Source organism: Lacerta agilis, chromosome 3 (assembly GCF_009819535.1).
Source record: "Lacerta agilis isolate rLacAgi1 chromosome 3, rLacAgi1.pri, whole genome shotgun sequence".
NCBI classification, from domain to species: domain Eukaryota; kingdom Metazoa; phylum Chordata; class Lepidosauria; order Squamata; family Lacertidae; genus Lacerta; species Lacerta agilis.
The window spans coordinates 117973501-117989685 of NC_046314.1; the positions used below are offsets into that span (position 1 = coordinate 117973501).

General features: G+C 49.6%; 1 protein-coding gene across 2 annotated transcripts; it reads left to right on the forward strand.

Annotated features, from left to right (window-relative positions):
• Window positions 1-821: 821 nt before the first annotated feature.
• On the forward strand, window positions 822-15359 carry LOC117044502 (flavin-containing monooxygenase FMO GS-OX-like 2). 2 transcript variants are annotated; one of them, XM_033145314.1, is made up of 6 exons: window positions 822-922; window positions 8238-8444; window positions 8552-8690; window positions 10480-10622; window positions 11353-11405; window positions 14159-15359. In XM_033145314.1, exons 2-6 carry the CDS (start codon window positions 8242-8244, stop codon window positions 14941-14943), a joined length of 1323 nt encoding a protein of 440 aa, XP_033001205.1. In that variant the 5' UTR covers window positions 822-922; window positions 8238-8241; the 3' UTR covers window positions 14944-15359. The 2 variants fall into 2 exon arrangements, with proteins under 2 accessions (XP_033001205.1, XP_033001206.1); XM_033145315.1 differs by lacking the exon at window positions 822-922 and adding an exon at window positions 1109-1143.
• The last annotated feature ends 826 nt before the right edge of the window (window positions 15360-16185 follow it).

Here is a 16185-nt window from a genome sequence, read left to right on the forward strand (position 1 = left end):
TTTTCTTTTCTACCTAAGCTTCATTGTACTTCTGCACTTTCCTAATTCCTGAACCAGTTTTATCCCCCTTCCCTCCTTTCGGCCTCAAAAACCTGGCTGATTTTTCTTTTTTAACATTTTCCATTGTCACAGTGTCCATATCCATTTGTCAAGACCATATATAAATAAGATACCATATAATAAGTCCAAGCTTTTTAACCTACCCCAACCCTTTCAAAAGACCCAACCCAGAAGTCAGAAATTGCTGGTTCTTGTTCCTGCTTATCTTCACGCAGCCTTGTGGCATTCTCACAGCAGAACTGCGTAGCTCTGGGTAACTGCATTTGTTCCTCCGCCGCCCTCCCCACAGGCCACGCCCACGGGGACAGCTGAGCAGCCCCGGCCCCGGGGGAGCGGGAGCGGGAGCCCCGAAGGCTGAAGTCCGCGCGGCTCTCCGTTTGAACGGCGATGAGAATTAGAAAGAGAAATAAAAAGCCGCTGGTTGTAAAGGTGCTTCCTCGGCCCAAGTGGCGGGGCCTCGTTAGATCGAGCGGGCGGAGGGGCGCAAGGAAGGCGAGGACGGGGCGGGCTGGCTCCCGGGGGTGTCCCTTTGGACACACTCGAGGAGGAAATCTGTCCTTTAGAACGGAGAGGCAAGACTAGGGAGGAAAAGGATACGAAATAGGGGCCTGGGCTGGAAGAAGCATTCTGCTGGTGGAGAACGGGGCGGGGCCGCCGCTGCTCGGCCTGCCCCCCCCCGCCGCCCCTCGCTGGGCTTGACCGAAGGTGCCTCTGCGCCGCCTTCGCCCACTTCCGACGGCAGAGAGCGAGCGAGCGAGCGAGCGACCCGGCCGGCCTCCTTGCCGCTCCCGGCAGCAGCGCCCCCGCCTGCCCGCCGACCCGCCCTCCGAGGGGTTCCGCCACCCTTCGCACCGCCGAGAAGGTAGGGGACCGAGGCGAGCGGCGTCGGGCGCGGTCTTGGCGCGGTCTCCTGAGCAGGGCAGCCCCGAGCAGGAGGCGGAGATAAGCGGCCTGGGCTCGGGGTTCGGGAAGCGCGGACGAGTGGGGGCCCCGACGGGGCGCGGAGACTAGAGAGCGGCTGACTGGGGGGCGGGGCGCCTTCTTTGGTAAATGTCGATCGCGCCTTTCGTCGGAAGATCACAGGTCAGATTGCAGGGGGTTGGCCTAGATGACCCTGGGGGTTCCCAACAAGCACAACATAGTATAATATAGTAATAAAAAATAATAAATACCCCCCACACATTTAAAAGACCTGAGGTTCTTCAGCAGCCCAAGGCCTGCATGGCAAGGTGTGGCTAGATGACCCTGGGGGGTCCCGTCCAACTCTACCATTCCATGAATCTGGCGCTTCCACCAGGCGTCTAATGGTGTTTCCCTGGCTTCAGGTTTCACAGCGCAGCTCAGGCGGTGTCAGGAAGGGGGAGCAGGACACAGCCCACTTGTTTGCCCTTTGGTCACCCTCATGCGAGGGGGCACAGCGGGGGGGGGGAGCTCCAGCCCAGGCCACTCTTGCCCTAGCAGGCCCAGCCTGGCACTCTCCTCCCTGTCTGCTCTTTGGCACGGCTGTTGGGCGCACAGGCACCCTCTGGAGACTGAGCGGGATTGGCTGGAAGAGTTTGGCCCCTGCCAGCACCCAGCCATCCAGATCTGGCTTCTGGGGACTTTTGCCCCTTGGGCTTCTCAAGCTGATCTCTGCCCGGTCCCTGGAATCGGCTCCATTTTGTTGTTCATTCCCAAGCGGCTTGGAGAGTGCCCAGTCCAGGCAGTGGCAGCGGTTCCTTGGCAGAGGTCATTGCGTTCCCCTTTCTTTTTCTCAGTTTGGCTTTGACCACTTACTCTGTATTCTGTGCCAGTGGAGACAAACGAGGTGCTGACCCGCTTGCTTGGCTTTCCCCTCATGCTTCCGCAGCTGCCTGCCAACTCCACACGGAGTTGAGTTGGAAGGGATCCCAAGGGTCATCTAGTCTAACCCAGAAGTCAAGGAAATGAACAGCTGTCTGACAGTTAGAGGACTTCTGAAGGCTGCCCTGTATCGGGAGGTTTTTAATGTTTGAGGTTTACTATGTTTTATATGTACTGGAAGCCATTCGGAGTGTCTGGAGAAACCCAGCCACATGGGTGGGGTATAACAACAACAACAACAACAACAACAACAACAACAACAACAACAACTATCAAGCATCCATGACAGATGGCCACCTAACCTCTGCTTAGAAACCTCCAAGGAAGGAGAGTCCACCTGAGTCTGTTCCACTGTCAATCAACTCTTATTATTAGAAAGTTCTTCCTGATGTTTAGTTGGAATCTCCTTCTTGTAACTTGAAGTCATTGGATCAGGTCCTCCCCTCCAGAGCAGGAGAAAACAAACTTTCCCCCTCTTAGGCTACTGGATCTCTGCCAAGCACATAGCACAGGATGAGGCCTGTTGGGCAACAAGCGGCTACTTAGTATCTTGGCTTTCTTATCAAATGCAGGCAAGCGTCTTCTTTTTGAGTTAAAAGCATCATATATTTTTTTTAAAAAATTATTTGGTTTTTCAAATTATAGTTTTACAATCACATATCCAACACACAACATATGACAAGATTCCATAGAATCTCCTGGACTTCCCTCCTTCCCTTTGTGGGTCCTATTGTTAATCATTTCCTCCTGCATCTTTTATAATAATCCAAATCTTTTACATCTCCATTATATCTAAAATTCACCATTAAACTACAAGTGTAGTCAAATGCAGTCAAGCTTCTAGTCCTCGTAGAAGTTGACCTGCATTGAACATGGCAGTGTGCAGGACGCAAAGCAATGGCCCTTTTCTCGTGGCGGTTGGTCTCTACGAAATACTCCACCAAACCTCAAACGCTACAGTTGAATCCGGTTTTGCCTGATGGTGTGAAGGTGCGCCTGGCCTTCTCTTGGGGGTCTGTCCCTGGGAACCCTCTTGTGAATGGAGAGGAGGCGCCCCTCCCCTTCTTGCCATGGGGCCAACCAAGTGCTGGCTTCATTGTTGATTTAAGCCAGGATCTATCCAGATCTTGTGCCCCACTTCGTGCCCCGACTGGGCCAGGCGATAAGACTGGAACACCTACAGCTCAATCATAAATATCTGGACTCAAGACTGTCTGTCATGAGCACCCTCACTTCCTCAGAGGTCGAATAAAGCGCTGGCTATTTTAACTTGAAACAGTTCTTCTTTATTTTTCTACAAGCTACAATATATACATAACTATACAGCTTGTGTGGCTAGGTTTTCTTCCACACATCTTATCTACAGAACGAACCCTGTCTAACACACACAGTGAAGGTCACATTCTGTCTGGCAGAGAGAAGTTAATTAGGAGATCAAAGACTCAGTTCCCTCCCCCTTCTCTCAGACCATAAGTCACACGATTCTCACAAAGGGAGGGGGTGAAATACTAACATACTCCCCCATTTCATCCCGAGGTTTGGGAGAATCTAACATAACTGTAACTGTTTAACATATATACCAAGTTGTTCCTTGTTCACAGCCTTAGTCAACACATCAGCAGGAATTTCCTTCCCTGGTACATATGAAACCTTCACAACATTTTTCTGAATACATTCTCTGGCGCGTTGTAATTTTATCTGCAAATGCTTTGTTCTTTGCTTGCAACCTTCAGAATGTATCAGTGCTATGCAAGATTTACTGTCCTGGTATACATTAACTGGACAAGTAACTTTCAGTCTAATGTCTTGGCATAGCTGCAGTAACCACTCAATGTCCATAAGTGAGTGAGTTAATGCATTGAGCTCTGCTTCGCATGAACTCAAACTTACAGTCGCTTGCTTTTTACATGCCCAATCAAAAACACATTGGTTGTACATATAACAGATACCTGAAGTGCTTTTTCCATCAACTGCGTCACTTCCAAAACTGGCATCCGTGTAAATTTCTAGACCACCTGACTTCTGGCTAGAAAGACGCAAGCGATAGTGCATAGTACCTTTAAGGTAGTTTACAATGCGTTTGAGCGCCTTAAAGTCTTGCACTGTGGGATTGTTTGAATATCTGCTGAGCAGATTTACACTAATGGCAATATCAGGCCTGGTACATCTAGCTATGAAACTTAGCTTGCCCAATATGCTCCGAAACAATGTGACATCAGGAAACATTGTAGCAGTTGTGTCATGTTGGTACCCTGTGACCATGGGAGTGTCCACTGCATTTGACTCAGTGAGTCTCAATTTCTGGACCAAATCATTAATTTTGCATGTCTGGTGTAACAGAACATCACCTTTGTCATTCCTTTCAACTTCTAATGACAAGTAATTAGTCACGTCTCCCAGATCTTTCATATCAAAATGTTTCTGCAACTTTGTGAGTGTGTCTTTGTAAATATTTACATTTTTCCAAAAGAATAAGAGATCGTCAACAAAAAAAATGCAATACAACTTCTGTTGCTTGTGCTCTTTTACAAAAACACAGGAATCAGCCTTTCCTTGTTCAAAACCTAAGGAAAACAGTATTTCAGTAAGTTTGGTATACCAACAGCGAGAACTTTGTTTGAGGCCGTACAAAGACTTTTTAAACTTGCACACCATTCCTTGCTTTACTTGTACACCATCTGGTGGTTGCATATAAATGTTTTCATCTAGAACACCGTATAAAAATGCGGTATTCACATCGTGGTGTGAAATTGTCATACCTTCCTCAGCAGCAAGTTTCATCAACAGTCTGACACTTTCAAACCTAACTGTTGGTGAATATGTCTCGTGGTAGTCTTGATCAGGAATTTGAGAAAAACCACGAGCTACTAATCTAGCTTTGTGTCTGACCACTTTACCATGTTTGTCAGTTTTGGCTTTGAAAATCCACCTGCTATCTACCAATTTCATGCCTGGTTCTTGTGGAACCAATTCCCACGTTTCATTCTGCTTGAGGGAATTCAATTCAGATTTCATAGCATTAAGCCAAGGTTCTGCGTCTTTGGCTGACATGTTTTGAACCTCTTTGTAACTGGTTGGTTCAAACACAGAATCTGAATTACTGGCAGTAACAGCAGTTTTGGCAAACTCAATGGAAAAACACTTTGGTGGTTTTCCCTTGGTGGTTCTTTCGGACCTTCTTACAGTCTCTTGATCATCTGGATCCACTTCCTCTTTAGGAGAATGAGGATCTATTGTGAACAAAGGTTGTTCATCTGCACCAGCCTCTGGCTCATCTTTAACTGAGGCTTGGGCACTATGAAGGTCTGTATCTGGATCAGACTCTCCACCATCACTAGAATCAGCATCATCAGACTTAACCTTTTTCTTTTCTGGTTTTGGTTTTACATTTCCATCATCAGACAGTGGGTAACATTGGAAAATACCAACTGTGTCCCATTTGGGATTGCAGTCTATGCTCCTGGTCAACCTTATTGCTTTTGTGTCTGTCATCAGAACACGATAAGAACCTTTCTCATATCCTAGAAAGATACCATGTTGACCACACTTACTCAATTTGTCATTTTTCACAGTGTGTACCCAGACTTCTGAACCAAAAATTTTCAAATGTTTTACAAATGGTTTCTTCTGAAACAGCATCTCATACGGAGTACTCTTAATACTTGAGTGGAATCTCCTGTTATAGACATAAGTGAAGCAAGACAGAGCTTCCCCCCAAAAAAGGTTAGAGAGGCCTGAATCATGCAACAGAGTTCTTATCCCTTGTTGCAACGTTTGGTTCATTCTCTCACACAGGCCATTTTGCCATGGTGACCTGGGTGTGGCGGTCAAGTGTTCAATTCCCTGTTCAGAGAGGAAACTTTCAAATTCTTCTGAACAAAACTCACCACCTCGGTCAGTAAAAAAACAGCGTACATGTTCATTGTGCACATTCTTAAGCCATGCACAGAATTGCTGAAATCTCTGAAAAGCCTCTGATTTCTTTTGCAACACATAAACCCAGACATATCTGGAAAATGAATCAATCAGAACTAGAAAATACCGTGAGTTTCCTCTAGAGGGCGCTAGAGGTCCCACCAAATCAGCATGAATTACTTCATAAGGTTTTGTAACCTCCCTTCCTGATTCTGCACCTTTGGAAGCCTGTTTGATTTTGTTCTCTGCACAAGAGATACATTTCATGTGGTAAGGACACTTCTTAACCTTCATACCATCAACCAAATCTTGCATTTTTGTTAAAGCCTGAAAATGAAGATGGCCAAACAAGCGATGATAATCATGAATACAATGGTTATGCAACTTCTCATTCTTATCAATTGATATGTTGCAGTGGGCCTGTTTAGTTTTCTTAGCTGTACCAGCTGTTGCACCTGTAACAAAAGGCAATACATATAAACCATTAACACATTTGGCATAAAGAATGAGTTTGTTGTCTCTAATAATGTCACATCGGGACTTTGTGAACACCAGCTTGAGACCTTGAGAAGTAAGTTGAGAAACACTCAGCAAATTGTCCTGCAAATGAGGTGCATACATAACATTCTTAACTGTTGCATTAAGATTCTGCAGAGAAATCGTTCCCTGGCCAGGAGACTTTATCTCTGACCCATCGGCCTGTTGAATTCGGCCTTCTTGCCTCTGCAAATTAATGAAAATGCTTTTATCATTAGAAACATGGCGCGTCGCCCCAGAATCTACAACAAAAACAGAGTATGCGTCCTTATCATTACAACGAGAGATCAAAGCCTTTTGTGCAGCTGGCCCTTGAGGTCTGCGTCGTCCTCCACCACCTTTGAAGTTGCCCTTCTTCTTTGAAGCTTTCTTGCAATAACTCCGATAATGACCTAGCTCTCCGCAGCCATGGCAACGTACTGACTTCAGTGCCTTTGCAGTAGTTTCACTTTCTCCTGCTGAAGGCTTAGAAACATTTTCAGCAGCTTTGCCCCGGCTTTCTTTAACAGTCTGTCTGCGGTCAAACTCATTTAAGAGCACGCCAGATACATGATCCGGTGTTAAAAGATCATTAGGCAATGCTGATAACTGAGAAGCAATAGCATCATACGACTCATCCAGGCTATTAATCATTAGCATGGAAAAAACAGCATCAGAAAAAGTCAAGTCTCTTTGGATGAGGTCTTGTCTAAGGCGTTGTAATTGGGACAGATGGCTGGGCAAATCGCCATCTTTCTGCAACTCCAGTCTACACAATTTCTTGAAAAAAAGAATACTGCTCCCTGCTCCCTGCCTAAGATGCAAATTACGAAGTTTGTCCCAAACAGCTCTTGCCGTTTCAGCATCTTCTAAACTAACCAACAGGGTATCACAAACGCCCAAAACAATAGTCCCCCTGGCTCTTTGATCAGCTTCATGCCAGGCATCCCAATCATCGTCATCTTGCTGTGGGGGGTCATCCTCAATGGTATGGAAAAGCCTTTCCCTTTGTAAAAGCGCTTTCATTCTAACTTGCCAGGTAGGGTAAGTCTCTGGCGTGAGAGGAGGAAAAGAGAGAGATATCTGGCCAAACTGTGCAGAAGACATGCTTGCGTTTTTAACTGTAGCAAACACCACTTCTTCATACAACAAAATAAGCCTTAACTCCCTTTAACTTCACTCCCCCAAACTGAGCGCAATTAGCAAGAATCTGGAAAAGCGTCTCTGCTATCTGTTCTGGCAGCTAAACAGCATACCATTGTAAATCAATTCTGTAGCTTGAAAACAGCTCCGAAATGAAGCAGCCGAACTGTCTCACCAAACACAGCAGCAGCACGTCTCAGCAGCCTTCATCTGCAGAGGAACGAAAACCAGCCGCTCTGCAACACAGGAGGAACGCCAACCAGCCGCTTGCCACCATAGGAGGAACGAAGCCATCCGCCTCTGCTACCATATGTTGATTTAAGCCAGGATCTATCCAGATCTTGTGCCCCACTTCGTGCCCCGACTGGGCCAGGCGATAAGACTGGAACACCTACAGCTCAATCATAAATATCTGGACTCAAGACTGTCTGTCATGAGCACCCTCACTTCCTCAGAGGTCGAATAAAGCGCTGGCTATTTTAACTTGAAACAGTTCTTCTTTATTTTTCTACAAGCTACAATATATACATAACTATACAGCTTGTGTGGCTAGGTTTTCTTCCACACATCTTATCTACAGAACGAACCCTGTCTAACACACACAGTGAAGGTCACATTCTGTCTGGCAGAGAGAAGTTAATTAGGAGATCAAAGACTCAGTTCCCTCCCCCTTCTCTCAGACCATAAGTCACACGATTCTCACAAAGGGAGGGGGTGAAATACTAACATTCATCTCCCCTCCTCTCCCTCTCCTCCTCTAGCAAGATGGCGTCACAGAAGCTGCAGGTGGCCGTGGTTGGGGCAGGGGCCGCTGGTCTGTGCGTCGCCCGCCACATCCTTGCCTCGCCCAAGACGTTTGCTCCTCCCGTGGTGTTCGAAGCATCTGGCTGCCTGGGAGGCACCTGGGTTTACTCTGAGGAAGAGACTGAGGGGCAGTCCACTCACTCCAGCATGTACCGGGACCTCAGGTAGCCCCCGGGATGTGGCCCCCCCTCTTTCGCCCCTGTGTGTGTGTCTTGGGTCCCTGGGCAGCAAGGGAGCTCATCCTGCAGCTGCGTCCTGTTTCCCCTCCCAGGACCAACCTGCCAAAGGAGGTGATGGCCTTTCCTGACTTCCCCTTTGATCCGGCGTTGCCTTCCTTCCTCCATCACTCGGATGTGCTGGCCTACCTGGAAAGCTATGCGGAGCACTTTGGGGTCCAGGACCACATCCAGGTGAGAATCAGGTGGGGTGGTGACGCTTGAGTCTCTTACTAGGAAATTGGAAGGGGGCTGAGAGACCTCCCCACCACAAGGCAAAGACAGGGGGTCTTGGCTGCACATTACCAAAACCTCATTCATTTAGGTTCAAAATGCCATTCACTCCAGATCCTTGACAGCAGCCCCGAATGCTTAGAAAATTAAGAGCAACATGCAGTGGTACCTTGGTTTCCAAATGTCTCCATTGACAAACATTTTGGTTTTCAAATGCCGTAAACCCGGAAGGAAATGCTTCGTTTTTTGAACACGCCTTGGAAGTCGAACAAGCCACGCAGCTTCCATTTTGAGTTTTCCGTTTGGGGTTTTCTGTTTTGAGGATTTCGTTTTGAGTTTTCGGTTTTTGAACGTTTCAGAACTTAAATGGTCTTCCGGAATGGATTACGTTAGAAATCTGAGGTACCACTGTATCTGCAAAGGCATCTGCAAGGGAAGCTCGGCTCAGTTTGCAGAAGGAGCCCTGACTCTCCTCTGAGCCCCAGGCCTCCAACAAAGGAAAACAGGGAAAGTGTCAGAACCAAATGTCACAATTCACTGAAAAATGTATCTGTGTACTGGCTCGCTGGGAAAACTTTAGAAATTCATAAGAAATCACTTGTATCAATCTTCTCAGTTCCAGTGGCATATAGGACCTAGGGAAGTGAGGTATAAGGGGAGAGGTGAGAGAGCCCACCATAATCCCTGAGATGTACAGTCACTCTGCAGGCCTTTCCCAAGGCGTCATGACCCCGAGAGTGTCAGACTGATAAGCATCTCAATCACAATGCCTGCCTGCCCCATAATGGGATGAAGGGGGGTATTTGACTTGACTCAGGGACCAGGAAACTGTCAATACTTTCCTTTGTACTGTGATGGAGTATGTGTGAAATACTATATTAGAGTGACAGGGGCAGGCCTGGATCTCAGGTTCTACCTGAGACCCCACCTTTTCTGGGACATAGCTACGATGTCTGGATGATGCAAGTCAGGGGGAGCGGGAGGCCACAGCAGCAAGGGACTCAGGATCTCTTTTTGGTTCAACATAAAGAGTACCCCTGAGCATGCAGCATTTCTCTGGCCACTAAGAACCTAAGAAGAGCCCGCAGGATCAGGCCAATGGCCCATGTCATCCAGCATCCTGTTCTCACAATGCCTGAACAGGATCCGAGCACAAGAGCTTGGAAGAGGCAGTTCCCATAGATCTGGGGCAGGGACTCTCAGGCAGGTCATAGAATCCTAGAATCATAGAGTTGGAAGAGACCACAAGGGCCATCCAGTCCAACCCCCTGCCAAGCCGGAAACACCATCAAAGCATTCTTGACAGATGGCTGTCAAGCTTCTGCTTAAAGACCTCCAAAGAAGGAGACTCCACCACACTCCTTGTTAGCAAATTCCACTGCCGAACAGTTCTCACTGTCAGGAAGTTCTTCCTAATGTTTAGGTGGAATCTTCTTTCTTGTAGTTTGAATCCATTGCTCCGTGTCCGCTTCTCTGGAGCAGCAGAAAACAACCTTTCTCCCTCCTCTATATGACATCCTTTTATATATTTGCCCCACCACCTTGTGTCAGAAATGGCTGCCATCTCCAGGGGTTCAGCGGGAGCCTCTCCAAGCTCATTCCAGAGCTGTGGCTTCTCTGGGTCCCAGCAAGGGTCTCCTCTACCCTGCAGAGGCCTTTCCCTGCCCACTGCTGGGTCTCTGCTGGCACCCTCCCTGCCTGACCAGGTCTCGAATTTCCCCTGAGGGCCTTCTTCTTCTCCCTCCTGCAGTTCCGGAGCAAGGTGAGCCATGTCCGGCCTGTGTCCAGCAGCGACGGCCAGCCAGGGGGCTGGGAGGTCACCGCCACACACCAGGGGCCAGAGACAACCCAGAAAGTCACGAAGCACTTTGATGCCGTCATGGTCTGCACTGGGTGAGTTCAGCAATGAAAGTCAAAATCCCTTTGGCCCAGTGCCCAAGCGTGACTTGGCAGCAGGAGCTGCAGAAATCATTGCAAGCCAAGTGTGAGTTAGCTGCACCGTGAGGCGGCTGAGATCTTCACAGAATGGTCTTCACTTGTGTCTGTCCTGCATCAGTCAGGCCTCATATGGTCTCTGCCCTTTATGGGTGTAGACAAGCTGGGATGGGGTCAGAAGCGGGCAAGAAAGAGGGTTCGAGGAGGAGAGGTGGAAGGGGTTGGGTGTGCTTTGCCTGGAGAGGAAAAGACCAAGCAGGGGACATGATCACACAATAGGGCTAGAGGGTTTTTTTGGGGGTGGGGGGGTGGGGGTGGCGAAACGCCTTGATGGGAAGAGTCCTGGGACAACCAGTTACTGAGATGGGGGTGCCCTTGCTGGAGGTCTTTCAAGCAGAGCCTTGGGATTCCTTTGCTCTGGATCCTCAACACTGAGCAGGGGCTACAGTCATAGAATCACAGAATGGTAAAGTTGGAAGGGATCCCATGGGTCATCTAGCCCAACACCCTGCAATGCAGGAATCTCGTTGGCTGATGTCAGGTGCCCAAGGGACCATTTTCAGGGGGGGGGGAAACCCTTCCCAATTTCATCAGGGAGAGGCAGTCTCTCTGGGAACCTATCAGGGCAGAGGTGGGGGCAGGGGCGGGACCTGGCTGCTCATGTGTCCTGACAATCCTGTTTTTGCAGCCATTATGCCAACCCCTTCATCCCTCCCATTCCTGGCCTGGACAGCTTTCAAGGTAAGGACCAAGGAGGAGCCCCGAGGCAGCAGCCTGGCCAGGCTAAAGGGGGCTCTTCCAATGTAACCCCCCCATCCCGTTTCCCACAGTGGCCAGCTCTTCCCCCTTTCCTCCCAGCAGCTTACCTTCACAGGTAGACTGCTGCGGAAGCTGAAGGCTCTGTATAGCTGCCATGACTAAGAGCCAGTGGTGGGCAGGTACTCTTTAAAGACGAGGGCAGATCTTGTTGCTGCCAGTTCTGTATGTTTGCCTTGTGTGGATAAGCCGTTCCTTTTGTGTGTCCAGAGTCTCCTGCTGGTGGTCACATTTCTTGGGAAGACCCCCCGCCACCATGCTTCCGGACCCTCCTCCATCATTGCTTCTGTCTCTGCTTTTAGGCAATTTGGTGCTCTCTCAAGAGTCGCTGGTCACCTAATCTGGCCAGATGTGCAGCCCAGAATAAGTAGAGAAACAAATGTGCTCCTCCGACCCATTCTGGGGGCCACCCTCCCCATATGCTAAAGCATAACGAAAGGGCTTCCTGATGGTGTTCCCCTCAGCTCCCAGTACCTCCTGTGGTTACGCTGCTTCTTCTTCTTCTCCTCCTCCTCCTCCTCCTCCTCTTATTGAATTCTAGAGTTGGAAGGGTCCCAAGGGTCATCTAGTCCAACCCGCTGCAACTCAGGAATCTCAGATGATAATAATAATAATAATAATAATAATAATAATAATAATAATAATATTAAAATCTTTAGGCTGTCCTTCATCAGAAGATTGCAGGCTATGGATTGTTTTCCTAGGAGCAAATCCTATTTCTGGAATGAGGCATCTTTCCCTGTGCTGTGGCAAGCCAGTGGAGAGATTCAAGGCCTGGTTGTGCTTGCTAGGAAGGGGGTGAGGACGTTGGAGGGGGGCTGGGAGCCTCTTTAGCTGTCTGCACAAGGTGCGGCTGGTGGCTGCTGTGGCCACCCTCCCCCTGGCTGCCCTCTGGCACCTTGCACTGGGCAGAGCACCCAAGCAAACTCACACTGCCATGAGCCTGGCATTAATGAGTCAACAGTGTGATGCAGCAGCTAAAAAAGCCAATGCAATTCTGGGCTGCATCAATAGGAGTATAGCATCTAGATCAAGGGAAGCAATAGTACCACTGTATTCCGCTCTGGTCAGACCTCACCTGGAATACTGTGTCCAGTTCTGGGCACCCCAGTTCAAGAAGGATACTGACAAGCTGGAACGTGTCCAGAGGAGGGCAACCAAAATGGTCAAAGGCCTGGAAACGATGCCTTATGAGGAACGGCTTAGGGAGCTGGGTATGTTTAGCCTGGAGAAGAGAAGGTTAAGGGGTGATATGATAGCCATGTTCAAATATATAAAAGGATGTCACATAGAGGAGGGAGAAAGGTTGTTTTCTGCTGCTCCAGAGAAGCAGACACAGAGCAATGGATGCAAACTACAAGAAAGAAGATTCCACCTAAACATTAGGAAGAACTTCCTGACAGTAAGAGCTGTTCGACAGTGGAATTTGCTGCCAAGGAGTGTGGTGGAGTCTCCTTCTTTGGAGGTCTTTAAGCGGAGACTTAACAGCCATCTGTCAGGAATGCTTTGATGGTGTTTCCTGCTTGGCAGGGGGTTGGACTGGATGGCCCTTGTGGTCTCTTCCAACTCTATGATTCTATGAATTATTATCATCATCATCATCAACAACAACATCAACAAAATCTTATTAGTTGCTTGTCCCTTAAAGGTCTCCAAGTGATTTAAGCAAAGAAAAATGTACAATGCATAACACCAAAGTGGGAAATGGGGAGGGGGATGATCATATAATACATTCAAATTTCAAATAACATCTATGGAAAAACCAAAAGAAACTCCCAGCCATACAAATGGGAGCACACAACATTAACAATCTCACATAATAAGCACTTCCAATACCTTAAGGATTGCATCTCCCCAGACATACCACCCCGGACCCTGCGCTTGTCACCTGAGGCCTTTCTCTAGGTCCCTCCTCCCAGAGAGGTTTGGAGGGTGACAACAAGAGAAAGGGCCTTTTCCGTGGTGGCTCTCCGATTGTGGAGTGCCTCTCCCCAGAGAGTTACAGGTAGGTAGCCGTTTCAGTGTATCTGAAGAAGTGTGCATGCACACGAAAGCTCATACCAAGAACAAACTTACCGGTAGTTGGTCTCTAAGGTGCTACTGGAAGGAATTTTTTTTTCTCCCCAGGGAGGTTCACCTGGCACCACCATTACATGCCTTTAGGCACCAGGCAAAAGCATTCCTCTTTATCCTGAACTTTAGCCATTAAATAATCTTGGAGCTGCTGCTGTTATTCAAATTCATATTCTTATTCATTAAATTTGTATACCACCCTGTACTCCTCAGGTTGGTTACAACACATAAATTCACAATATAAAAACACAAAATACATAATAAAAACAAAAACAAAAGCAACCCTATGACCCCCCTAACTCTGTTTAAGGTGGGGGAATTCTTATTACGGTTATCTTATCATTGTGCTGTCTATTACTAGCCTTTCTAGTCTCTTCTTCTTATCGTGCTTCGTAAAATATATTCTGAATGTTGCACTCCACCCTGGGATCTGTCCATAAACAGTGGAATATACTAATTTGGGGTGGGGGAGCAGGTGGGGAGGGGGGCTGGAGTGCCTGAGGAGCTGTGGGCTGCCCTGCGGGCAAGAGAAGGCTGCCTGGGGGCAGGGAGAGCCACGTCCCTTCCAGCAACACCCCCTGCCTGCCTTTTGCTCTCCTCTCCAGGCCGCCTCCTGCACAGCCACTCCTACCGGCGCCCAGAGCCCTTTGCTGGGCAGAGGGTGGTGTTGGTGGGTGCCGGCCCTTCCGGAGTCGACCTGGCGCTGCAACTGGCCCCTCTGGCTGCGCGGGTGGTGCTGAGCCACCAGGGCCCTCCGGTCTGCGGGCTGCCCTTGGACGTGCTGCAGGTTCCTCCTCTGGCCCAGGTGTCGGCAGAGACGGTGGTGCTGAGGGACGGCTCTGCGCTGCCGGCCGACGCCTTGATCCTCTGCACCGGCTACCGCTACCGCTTCCCCTTCCTGGACTTGGCGCAGCTGGGCTTGCGGGAGACGGAGTATGGGGTGGGGCCCCTGTACCGGCACCTGCTGGCCCCCCGGCACCCATCACTGTTCCTGGTTGGCGTCTGCCAGCAGATTTGCCCCTTTCCGCATTTCCACTGCCAGGCGCTCTTTGCCCTCGCAGTGCTGGAGGGGGGCTGCCCTCTGCCCTCCACCGCTGAGATGGAAGCCGATGTCCAAGCGCAGCTGGACCGGCACTTGCGCCAGGGGGGTCTGGCGCGGCACTTCCTGCGCCTCCGGGCCCAGCAGTGGAGCTATGCGGAGGAGCTGGCCTGCCTCGCAGGGTTTCCTCCACTCCCCCCGGTGGTGCGAGAGATTTATGAAGCAACGCGTGCCAGCCGTGCCCAGGATGTGAGCGCATACCGCGGAAGGAACTACCGGCTGTTGGGCCCAGATGCCTGGGAAGTTGTGCAAGGAGAGGCTGGGGATGCAGGAGGGGGGCCTGCCCTTTGAAAGCCGACCAGCCAGGGGCCATCAACGCCACCACCTTGTGGCAGGGAGTTCCACAGATTAGACAGAGCATTATGTGACTATGACTATGCTGCCAGTCAGTTCCGCTGGGAGACCCAGCCCCAAATTAGGGTGTTTGGGGAAAAGGAGGGAAATGTTGCTTGGCCAATGGGCGGGTGGGCAGCCTCTTTTTGGGGAGGGGGCTTGCCAAGGAGGGTGTTGGCAGCCTTGCAAGGGAGGCTGGGCCCAGAGCACAGGAGCCTTACGCATCCTGGGAGGGGGCCTTTGCTGCCCACTTGCCTTCTCCTCTCTGAGGGGTGAATGGGGAGTGCTGCCTGCCAGTGCGTTAGGCAGGCGAATCACAAGCTGTTTGCCATGCTAATTCTGAAGAACCAGAAAAATAAAAGGACGGTCATGTGCTCTGCCTGCAACTGAATTTATTTCTGTTTTAATCCCAAAGTGAAGACAGGAGTGCCTGGCATGCTCTGGTCCATGGGGTCATGAAGAGTTGGACATGACTAAACAACTAAGCAATCCCCAAGTGGTTTAGGGCAGAGATGGGTTGGGGAGGGACAAGCCATGTCAGGATTTTCAGGGTGTGGGATCAAGACTGCCCTTGTCCCCCTGGAGGAGGCCAACAGGAGGTGGAGCCAGAGCCAAGGGCAGGCAGAGCCAACTCCTGCCCCCCCCACCTCCCAGCTGAGATCTACAGCACAGACAGAGGATGAGGAGGAAGCTGACAGGCGGTGCCACACTCTGGCCTGGTTGCTGGGAAGGCAGACAGAGGTTGGTGTGTGATAGGAGAGAACCAGCAGCAAATCTCACTGAGCAAGTGGTTAACTCTATTAGAAGAAGCAGGATCCGCACAGGAGTGTCGGGGCTAATGAGCACAGCAACTCTCCTCTGGCAAGTCTAGCCCCCATGAAGGTCCCTGCCTCCCCACAGCTGCCTAAGTCCCCTCCTCTCCAGGGTTTTCCCCAAGCAATCGGAGGCTGCTCCTACATGAAGCTAACCTCTCCTCCACCCTTTTCATGCCTCTTCTGGTTCTGGGAGACCAGGCAGCAGAAGGAGCTTGTTGCTAGGGCTGGGCGATATATCGATACATTGTCTAAAGCCCAGTTGGAATCCATATCGTGATATCAGTTTCATGATTTTTGACCTGGCATTATATCGCAAATCATGATGTGTGTGTGTGCTATGCAAAAATCACCAAGTGGGGAAACCCGTGAAGCCAGCCAATGCCTC

Coding starts and splice junctions, on each gene's coding strand:
- LOC117044502 (XM_033145314.1), top strand. CDS start 8,242: ATGGCGTCACAGAAGCTGCAGGTGGCCGTGGTTGGGGCAGGGGCCGCT. Junction 8,691..10,479: donor GGGTCCAGGACCACATCCAG/GTGAGAATCAGG, acceptor TCCCTCCTGCAG/TTCCGGAGCAAGGTGAGCCA. Junction 10,623..11,352: donor GCCGTCATGGTCTGCACTGG/GTGAGTTCAGCA, acceptor CTGTTTTTGCAG/CCATTATGCCAACCCCTTCA.